Genomic DNA, 11,358 nt, shown 5'->3' with positions numbered 1-11,358 from the left:
ATCAAATGCTTTTGCATAGTCAATAAAACACAAGTAAACATCTTTCTGGTGTTCTTTGCTTTGAGCCAAGATCTGTCTGATATCAGCAATGATATCCCTCATTCCACATCTTCTGAATCCAGCTTGCATTTCTGGAAGTTCTCTGTCAATATACTGCTGCAACCAGTTTTGAATAGTCTTCAGCAAGGTTTTACTTGCGTGTGATATTAATGATGTTGTTCAATAATTTCCACATTCTATGGGAGCACCTTTCTTTGGAATGGGTACAAATATGGATCTTTTCCACTTAGTTGGTGAAGTAACTGTCTTCCAAATTTCTTGGCATAGACAAGTAAGTGCCTCTAGTGTGGTGTCCATTTGCTGAAACATCTGAGTGGGTCTTCTGTTAATTCTTGGGGCCTTGTTTTTCACCAATTCCTTCAGTGCCACTTCAACTTCTCTCAATATCATTGGTTCTTGATCATATGCCACCTCCTGAAATGGATGAACATCAACCAATTCTTTTTGGTACAGTGACTCTCTGTATTCCTTCCATCTTCATTTTGATGTTTCTTGCATCATTCAATATTTTTCCTATAGAATCTTTCAATATTGCAACTCAAGGCTCAAACTTTTTCTTCAGTTGTTTCAGTTTGAGAAATGTGAGGGTGTTCTTCCCTTCAATTTTCTAACTCCTGGCATTTGCACATTTCATTATAATAATTGGCTTTGTCTTCTTGAGCTGCTCTTTTTTATCTTGTCATTTCTTCCATTTGCTTTGGTTATTCTCCATTCAAGGGCAAGTTTTAGAGTCTCTTCTGACATCCATTTTGGTCTTTTCCTTTCCTGTCTTTTTAATGTCCTTTAGCTTTCTTCATGGATGATATTCTTGATGTCATTCCACAATTCCTCTGGTTTTTGGTCACTGGTGTTCAATGCATCAAATCTATCCTTTAGATGTCCTCTAATTTCAGGAGGGATATAATCAAGGTCATATTTTGGCTCTTGTGGACTTGTTTTAATTGTCTTCAACTTCAAGTTGAACTTGCATATGAACAGTTGATGGTCTGTTCTGTAGTCAGCTACTGGTCTTGTTTTGGCTGAAGATTTTGAGCTTCTCTATTGCCTCTTTCCACAGATATAGTTGATCTGATTCCTGTGTATTCCATCTGGCAATGTCCACATGTATAGCCTTTGTTTGTGTTGTTGAAAAAGGTATTTGCAATGATTATGTCTTGGTCATGCAAAATTCTGTCATGCGATCTCCAGTGTTATTTTTGTCACCAAGGCCAAATTTTCCAACTATCGGTGATTCTTCTTTGTTTCCAACTTTCGCATTCCATTTACCAGTGATAATCAAAACATCTTGATTACACGTTTATTGTACAATAAACTGACAGACAAGTGGTGGAGTTTTCAGAATTATTAGGACAGAAATATGAGAGTTTTAATTTAAGATAGTGAGCAGATACCTACTTCTTGCATTTTTCCCTCCCTCTGATCAATTAAAATGGTAAAAGAAATATAAAAATAAAAAATAAATTGATAGCAGTGTTATAAAACAGAGAGTGATACTTTTAGAAGATTTTGGTAATATCTGAAAGATAAAAACAAATTATATTGAATTTACACAAATCAGAGAAAATAATCCACTGTCTGATACTAATGAAAGTGAGTAAAGTGAAATTGATATCCTTATTACAGATTGGAAAAAAAATCAAGTTCAATCAATCGGGCATGGTTTTCAAAGCCGTCATGGATGCTCAGGGCAACTGAAGAACCACAACATTGTAAACATGGAGCAGTTGTCTTTATTGGTTGCCTACCAAATGACCATAACTATTTAAGTAAAGAGTCTACTGAAGCTCTTAATGTGGACATTGGGGGCAGCAGAGAGAAATAGGTCAGAGCTCTAATCAATCAAAAATGGAAAACCAAGAACTGTAGATATTTGAGGAAAATTAACAACCCAAAAGTGAAGAACCAAACGCAAAGGATAAAGCAAACGACCTCTGATAAACAGAATTAATGCCAGAAAAAAATATTCTAATCCGTATCCTAAGAAAGGAGAGATTATTAATTCATAAAATTAAGAAGAAGCTATTTAAAAAATGGAATATTTGAAAAATAAGAAAAAGTTTTAGAAAGTCAAAAATAGGTTTATCACACCAAAAATCATAATGTACTTGCAAATTTCTTATCTTATTTGTTCACTGATGTATACCCAGAGCCTAGAATAGTGTCTGACATATGGCAGATGTCAGTAAGTGTTTGTTGATCAAATTAAAAAGAGTACTTTGGAACAATAAGCTGTAGAATACTACCAGAATATAAAGCAAGAGACATCGAAGAGATCCATTATGCATCTAACAGGAGAGAAGCCACGGCATTATGAATAATGTGGTATTAGCACAGGAACAGATAAGCAGATCAGTTAGGACATAACAAAGTTAAAAAGTGTAAACACAATCTCTATTTGGAAGTTTAGTATATGATAAAGATGGCATTTCAAATCAGTGAGAATTCATGGAGAGTAGGCTATTCTTGAGAAAACAAAATATTTAGAATTGGATGTTTTTACCATATACACAAAATGTTCTAGATTGCTTAATTTTATTTCCACCAACTTGACAGGGCATTGCTTCATGTTGATACAACTTATCAGTGACCCAGCATCTGGAAAGTCTGTCATCTCCACATATGTCCATTAATGTCAGCCCACTAATTTTCTGACATTCAGCTATCTTCAGTGGAGATGCATTTTGAACCTTGGTTTTAGTTGGATAATTTAGTATCACCATTGGCTTTTGCTAGCACCAGTTTTTCTTTGTACTGACACCAAAATTTCCCTCTAGTCCTACTTGACATTTTATTAGCACATTTATTAGGATTATTGAAAAGATTCCTTTATAATTAAATTAAATGAATTATAATGACAAACTTTATACATTTTTCTAAATGTTCATTAGTTTCAATAATCTGAAGGTCACAGAGAAGGGAACATTAAAGCAGATATTTGAAATTTAGATTCTGATCCAGCAAAAATTTGGAAGTAAATGTGAACATTATGTAAATCTCAAGCTTGTCAGAAATTGTATATTCTCATTTTATTCATATGTGGAACATATCTATCTGAGTTGCAGTCATGCCTTTATATTCCTACTGATGTATCAGAAAATGTTCTATTTCATTTATACCTTTACCCAACTCTAAACCTACCTCCTTCACAATTCTTCACGTGTCTGTTCAATTTCAGTTCCTCAGAGACACATTCGTTGATCATCCCTCTAAAGGGCCAGAGAGTAAAGAATAGTTTAGGCTTTGTGGGTCAAACAGTCTGTTGCAACTACTCCTTTCTGCCATTGTACCCTGAAAGAAGCCATACTGAAAGAAGCCATAAGTGAATGAGTGTGCTATGTACAATGCAACTTAATGTATGGACACTGAAAAGTGAGTTTTGTATAATTTCCATGTGTCACTAATATTCTTCCATTGATTCCCCTCCCCCTTCAACCATTTAAAAATGAGAATATGATTCTTAACTCAAGGACTTTACAAAAAGAGTAGAGGGCTGGATTTGGCACATGGGTTGTCGTTTTCTGTCTCTCGTGAAGTACATTTGTGTGAAAGCTGGGAGACATGAGTGGTGAACCACGAGGGAGGGAGATGTTTTAGAGAGGAGGGCCACAATGAGAACAAGTGTGACTCATTTTACACATTGCAACTTGGCAAATCCATTTGTAACTTCTGTGAATTTGAGAAAACATTTCTTTCTCTCATATACTTAATACCTTAGCATGTTTCTATTTGAATAGTTGAGAATTAAAATGTATTAAAATCAGACAAATTTTAAAGGATATCCCTGATCTATTCTTTTTATCTCAGTTTTTTATTTTTCATTATTCTTTTCTTAATATTGCACGCTGTTCTCAGTTACCGTTGAGTCAGATCTGACCCTTGGCAACCCATATGCAACACAACACAGTGTTGCCTAGTCCAGTGCCATCCTCCTGGTCATTGATAGTGCCTTCTGCCCTGGAAGACTCATGTTTCAGCACTAAAGTAGACATTATTCTGGTGTGATCCATAAGGTTTTCATAGGATAATTTTTGGAAGTAGATTGCCAGGCCTTTTTTCCTAATCTGTCTTAGTTTGTAAGCTCTGTGGAAACTGTCCCCCTGACCTTTGCTAGTATTTGAAATACCAGTGGCATAGCTTCCAGCATCATATAGCAACATGTTAGCCAGCATAGCATGGCAGACTGACAGATGGGTGGTGGCTAATATTGCTACCATCACTTTATTCTTTTCTCATATTGCTGTTATTTGATTTCTGTACATCTTTTTTTTTAAAAAATGCTTCTTCTGTCTTTTGTGTTTTAAGGCACATCCACTTGTCTCTAGATTTGAATATGTTAACTCTCCTTCTAATCTAAGTGCTGCTACTGACTGCTTATGTGATCCTGACTAAATCACTTTTCTCTGAGCCATTGCATATGTGCCATTGCTTCTTGTGCTAGTTAAGCTAAATAATGCTACCTGACATAACAGACAAACTCCAGGATCTCAGTGGCTTACCATAAAAGGGGGTTATTTCAAATTCTCATAAAACCCACTGTGGGTTGAATGACCCTCCTTCATCTTGTAGCTAAATCATCAGGAGAGTAAGAGAAGGATAGAGAAGGCTCATTTCCACTGACAGTCAGTGGGTCAGGATTAGTCACACAGCTAACTTAAATGCAAGTGAGGCTCAGAAATGAAAGATAGTATATGGTTATGGTTCAGTCGAGCACTAAAATTATCTGTAACATGATCCCTTAGAACAGGGGTTGGCAAACATCTTCTGTAAAGGACCAGACAGTGAATATTTTAGATGTTGTAGATTAGACCTATATGGCTTCCATCACAACTACTCACCATTTTAGTATGAGTGCATCCATAGACAAGAAGTAAATGAGTAGCCATGGCTGTGCCTCAATTAAACTTTATTTAGAGAAAGAAGTGGGCTAGATTTGGCATTCAGGACATAGTGTGCTGACCCCTGCCTTAGTGTGTGACTAACATGTAATGATTCTTGTTTTCATCATCTCAGACTATCAGCTTTGTACAGTGACTTCTGTTTCAGTGTCCCTAATGTTGGTTAATAATAACCAATAGACACTTCTGAAGAAGCAAATAAGATTGAGGTCATATCATCACTGATCACTTTGGGAATTTCATTAGTTGTCCTCCCTGTCTCTGAATATTTCATTTGAAGATTTACTTGAATTAGATTATAGCACTGTGCTCAAGAAAGAAAGGGACATATCATATAGATTTGCATAAGCAAGTGCCGAACAACCTATACTCAGTCTCTAGCATAAAAGTATCCATATTGTGTACTGGCCTACTTTCTGAGGCACTTGACTGCTAACCAGAAGGCAGGCGGTTCAAACCCACCAGCCACTCCTCGGAAGGAAGGTTAGGCAATCCTACTTCCGTAGTGATACCGCCTTGGAAACCCAAGGAGGGGTTGCTATGCGTCAGGTCTGACTTCACGGCACATAACAACAACATCACTACGGAAGTAGATTGTCCAACCTTCCTTCCGAGGAGTAGCTGGTGGGTTTGAACCGCCAGCCTTCTGGTTAGCAGTCAAATGCCTTAGACACTACTGCCTCGGAAACCCAAGGAGGGGTCGCTATGAGTCGGGTCTGACTCAACAACACATAACTGGTGTAAGGGTGTATACATTTGTGTTTCCCAGAAAAAATTTCTCTTCTTCTGGCATCTACACAAGTGAGAAGTCTGAGTCATCCTAGACTCCTCCCTTAAACTGAACCTTCAAAGCCAATGAGATGCCAAGTCCCAAAGAGCTATCTTCATTAGCATCTCCTAAAAATATCTTGCTATCTTCAGCCCTATTGCCACTGCTTTATTTCAGGACCTCATTGCATTTTGGCTGGAATTCTATACCATCCTCCTAACTCGTGCCTTTTTGCTAGTCTGTCCCTTACCAACTTATTCTCTAAACTGTTAGTTTATTGGAATGGAAACCCAACTATGAAACGCCCCTGCTTGAAAATCATTTGGTGGTTACTTAAAATATTCATGTTACAGATCAAACTCCTTAATATGGCTTTAAGAGCCCTTTGTTATTTGACTCTTGCAACTTCTAATATTTTATACCTTGGCACTCACCACTGCTTTCACACACTCTGCACTACAGCCATAGTAAACTACTTCTACTTCATACTTTTCTTCTCCCCATTCTTTATTTGCCTGCCTGACACCAGCTTATCACCATATCAAGATTCAGTTTAGCCATTAATCACCCACTCAGGAAGCCTTTTTTCACCCCTCCCCTAAAGTAGAGACCCACCTTTTTGCTCCCTTTATATTTTGTGCTTCCATCTATCATATCACTTATCAGTTTACTATCATCTCAGTTTCCTAGGGCTGCCATAACAAAATACTACAAGGTATAATGAAGAACAAAAATTTGTTTTGTCAGACTTCTAGAAGTTAGAAGTCCAAATCAGGGTATTATCCATATACATTCCTTCTGAGGGCTTTGAGAGAACTGTTCTTTGCCTCTCCCCTACTTATGGTAACTGCTGACAATCCTTGGCATTCCTTCACCGCTTGTAGATGCATCTGCTTAAGTCATCACAAAGCATCTGTCTTCCTTGTACGTGACATCATGCAGAAGGGATTAGAACCCACCTTACTCTATTATGATGTCACTAACTGATGACATTTGCAAAGGAAAACCCTATTTCCCCAAATAAGATAGTATCCACAGGTATGAAGGTTAGAACTTCAACATATCTTGTTTAGGGGTATAATTCAATCCATAACAACTACTATACTGTACCAAACTACAATCATTAGACACTTGTCTCCTCCCTCATCTGCCACCTCTCCCCCCACCTCAAGTCTATAATCAACTGGAGAACAGGAGCAATGTCTTACTTAAATAAGACAAGAAAGCCACAGTATCTGCAACTGATCATACACATAAAAAATAGTTGTAGAATTAATGCACCAAAAATAGGCTGTTTCTTCTCAGGATTGCTTAAAAAATATATATATATATATATATATATATATATATCTTAAATGTAACTAACACTGTGGGTGGTCAGAATTCAGAAACATGTATTTAACAAACTTTTAACTCATTTAAAGCAGTTGGTTTGACCTACAGAAAATTTATGAGAGGAAATAGTATGTAAAATTTTTTTCATAGTGCATAAAGTGAAACAAAAATCACAACAGAAAATCAGGAATGATGGACACAGCTGTGTTTCCATTGGAGCCGTTGTCATGTTTCATCCCTTTTCATGATGGGTACATAGTCCAGTGGAAAGAAGAGTGAATGTGAAATTGAGATGCATTTGTCCCAAGGACAGACCTTTCATGGGTAATCAAGACTGACATTGAACCCAGATCTCTTTTACTTCAAAAGCAGCTAAGTTCTATATGGGTGCAAATTTGAGTTCTATTACTAAGTTGATGAATGGTAATGAATGACTTTCAATTTCTTTTACAACAGTATTTATGCCCCTTACTAGTTTTTAGAGCTGCCACAACAAAGTGCTACAAATTGGGTAGCTAATAAAAACAGAAATGTATTCTCTCACATTTCTGGAGCCTGGTCCAACATCAGGGGGTTGGCCATGCTGATCCCCTTGGAAGCTTTGAGGGAGCATTGGGGTTCATGCTCCGTGGTGGCTTCTGGTGGTTGGTGGCAGCCCTTGACATTCCTTGCAGTTCCCATCTCTGCTTGCGGTGTCACATGACTGTCCGCCCTCCGTGTGCCCATCTCTTTGTCTTTTCCTTTATTAGGACAGTGCTCATAGTGGATTAAGATTTGCCTCATGTTAATGTCACTGATAAAATCTTCAAAAATCCTATTTCCAAACACTATCACATTCCCAGATGCTGGGGGTTAGGACTTCAACATAGCTCTTTAGGGGATACAATTCAACCCATAGCTGACTCCAGACCCACTCAAAAAATATTACAGTGATGAAAGATAAAGTATACTTTGTAGAGTACACACATGTTTTACATCAGTTTATTTTAAATTAAAGACTAAATTGTATCTACTTTAATAAAAAATCATGAGCTGGAAGAGACAGCTTTGAATATTTTACAGGAGAATAATCTATGGAATATAGTGATTAACAAGTATTTGAGGACAATGATATCATTAATAAACAAAAGATTTACTGAATTTTGGAGCAATATATCAACTTAAATATGTTTAATTTCTCTTTTTGTGGTTGAAAGAATATATACTTAATCTTCCTGTGACCGGTTTCAAACCTAAATAATATATTCTTAACCAAGATCATTAAATACTGTTGTGAGATGAGAGAAAGGTGAGAGAGCTATGGTATGTTGAGGTATTAGGGTTCAAATCACTGTAATGTTAGAGAGCTTATTAATATTTCTTTAATAAAAATATAAAGAATAAAAGAGAAGAAGACTTGGATTTTTCTGGGGGGGGGAATTGTACAAAAATCTGAGAGCCAAAAAGACTTTAATTTTTTTTGAAGGACAGTGTTAGAAGCTCTACTGGGCAGGAAAAAAGTAAATATTATTAAAACCATGGAAAACATCAGAAAAGTGCTCTAGGGAATAATCCTTTACTGACAAAGGGTATAGATTATATCTGCTATTACTTCATGACTATAACTTTTATATATAAATGGATTTTCTTGCTATGTGGGGATTGATTAAAATCCTCAAAAGAGAAAAATCAAAGTTCACCACAAATACCAACTAGATTCTTTGATTGTGGAAAATGTTCTATACAAGTTAATTCTGATGATAAAATTGCAGCACAATGAACTTAGGGACATTATCTAATGCTACCAATTCCTAGGACTATATAAAGAATCAAAAAATGGAACTGCCTTAATTATGCTTTTGTGTCTGAGGGGCCTTTTATTATTAGGTTCGATACCCTCAGGGTCTGGCAAGTGCCAGATGCTCAATAAATGTTGAATGAAGTGTAACTTAAAGCTGCAACTTTCAGAATTTATCATTGAGGGACATTATGGGCACTATATTTTACAGTCTTCTGGAGAAATCAAAGGAAAAAAATCTAAATTATCATATGAACTATACCATAATATTTTTTAAATTATTTAATTCATCAAGTGATGATTTAGTATCTCTGTATAAAGCACAATTGCATTTTAGGTATAAAAACTAGATACTTTAATGGGGGAAGAAAAACACATTACTTAGATTAAATTGATGAGTTTAGACTGAAGATGGACATAATAATATTAATACTCTCATCATGCTCATTTATTTTAGCCTAAACAACGAACATCTATTGTATCTTCTCTGGATTTTCATCGGATGAATCATAACCAAGAATATTTCGAAATCAACACATCTGCAGGTTGCACAAACTTGACCTCCAGCCCTCCCGTTAGTCCACCCACTGCTTCTGTGGGAGCTGTAGAAGTCAAGAACGAGGGAACTGACCACACAGGTAACACAGCTTACTTATACAACTGTATTTTTGAACTTTTTAAACCAAAGCCTTTGTGAGTTAGGGGAATTAAGTGGATGTTCATGTAGATTTCACTGTGTTTTTGGTTCATTTACATATGCGTCAATATAAGGCTTTAATTTTTGCCAAGAGTGTGGGTATAATACATATATTTCAAGTATTAGATAGTAAAGTCATGATTTAATGCCAGGGACCTAGAAATGCTGTTCTTGCACTGTTACTAACTCCTCTTCGCATATTGTTACTCACTAACCAGCATGTTGTTGTTGTTATTTGCCATTGAGTCGGCCCCGACTCATAGCGACCCCTCCTTGGGTTTCCGAGGCAGTATCACTACAGAAGTAGGATTGCCCAACCTTCCTTCCGAGGAGTGGCTGGTGGGTTTGAACCGCCAGCCTTCTGGTTAGCAGTCAAGTGCTTAGGCACTATGCTACCAGAGCTCCTAAAGATATGTGCCATCGAGTCAGACCTGACTCATAGTGACCCCTTCTTGGGTTTCCAAGGCATATCACTACGGAAGTAGAGTGCCCCATCTTCCTTCCGAGGAATAGCTGGTGGGTTTGAACCGCCAGCCTTCTGGTTAGCAGTCAAGTGCCTTAGGCACTACGCTACCAGAGCTCCTACTAACCAGCATACAACTTTGTTAATAGCTGCTTTGAGACTGGAGAACACATGTCAGGGCTATGTGGTAAGACTGAGTTCAAAATGTGGCTGAAGCATACTTTCTACGAAGGTGACCTTGGAGAAGAAAGGCATGGGGGAATGAGGCTGGAGATAAAGGGGCAGATTATGGAAAGTAACCACAACCACTGATAAAACCTAACTGGTTCCACCCAATCAGATCTGCAATACAAAGGAGCTAATAATTGGTAAGAAAAAGGGACAGAAATATGGGATGTAGAGAATAAAGAAGCTCTCCCCCTTATACCTATTTTATAGTAAGTAAACTACTTTCCTTCAGAGATACATGATTTTTAAACCCAATAAAACCTGCTGCCATTGAGTCGATTCTAACTCATAGCAACCCCTACTGGGTTTCCAAGGCTATATATCTTTTTGGAAGTAGATTGCCTTATATTCCTCCTGGGGAGCAGCTGGTAGATTTGAACTACTGACTTTCTGGTTAGGTGCTAAATGTCTTACTGTCTATGCCACCAGAGCTCCTTTTCAAACCCAATGGATATGACTAATATAAATTTTGGGGAGCTCTGGTAGCATAGTGGCTAAGGCACTTGACTGCTCACCAGATGGCTGACGGTTCAAACCCACCAGCCACTCCTCGGAAGGAAGGTTGGGCAATCCTACTTCCGTAGTGATACTGCCTCGGAAACCCAAGGAGGGGTCGCTATGAGTCGGGTTTGACTCGACGGCACATAACAACAACAACAATATAAATCTTAGAATCATAAATTATAGTCTGTGCAGGCATTACATGTAAACTCTGTTTAAAATGAGTGTGTGTATGAATATGTGTAAGTATGCAATGTTGGGCATGGTAAGGATTGTGAGGGTGGCACAGGACCAGGCCCTGTTTCGTTCTGTGGTACACAGGGTTGCTATGAGTCAGAGCCTACTCAAGGGCACCTAACAACATAACAACATGAGTAAATACATATTTAAATCCTTAAATCCTTTTAATCTGATTTCATACTTAAAGGGAGCTCTGGAGGTATAGTGCCTAAGGCATTTTACTGCTAACCAGGAGGCTGGCGATTCAAACCCACCAGCCACTCCTCAGAAGGAAGGTTGGACAATCTACTTCCGTGGTGATGTTGTTGTTGTTGTTATGTGCCGTCGAGTCGGCCCCGACTCATAGCGACCCCTCCTTGGGTTTCCGAGGCAGTTATCACTACGGAAGTAGGA

At 37.7% G+C, this 11,358-nt stretch overlaps 1 protein-coding gene across 1 annotated transcript in view; it reads left to right on the top strand.

The window, feature by feature from the left end:
• Positions 1 to 11,358, top strand: part of ANKS1B (ankyrin repeat and sterile alpha motif domain containing 1B) — a 1,816,017-nt gene that overhangs the window by 825,316 nt on the left and 979,343 nt on the right. The window contains exon 12 of the mRNA XM_042781827.1: positions 9,294 to 9,474. Within this exon, the coding sequence (XP_042637761.1) occupies positions 9,294 to 9,474 (181 nt within the window). The remainder of the gene's footprint in view (positions 1 to 9,293; positions 9,475 to 11,358) is intronic.

The sequence above is a fragment of the Orycteropus afer genome, unplaced genomic scaffold (assembly GCF_000298275.1).
Source record: "Orycteropus afer afer isolate SDZICR_OR568_19922 unplaced genomic scaffold, OryAfe1.0 scaffold00177, whole genome shotgun sequence".
Classification (NCBI taxonomy): Eukaryota; Metazoa; Chordata; class Mammalia; order Tubulidentata; family Orycteropodidae; genus Orycteropus; species Orycteropus afer.
The sequence above is the reverse complement of the archived record's forward strand: the minus strand, read 5'-3'. Positions and strand labels throughout refer to the sequence as shown.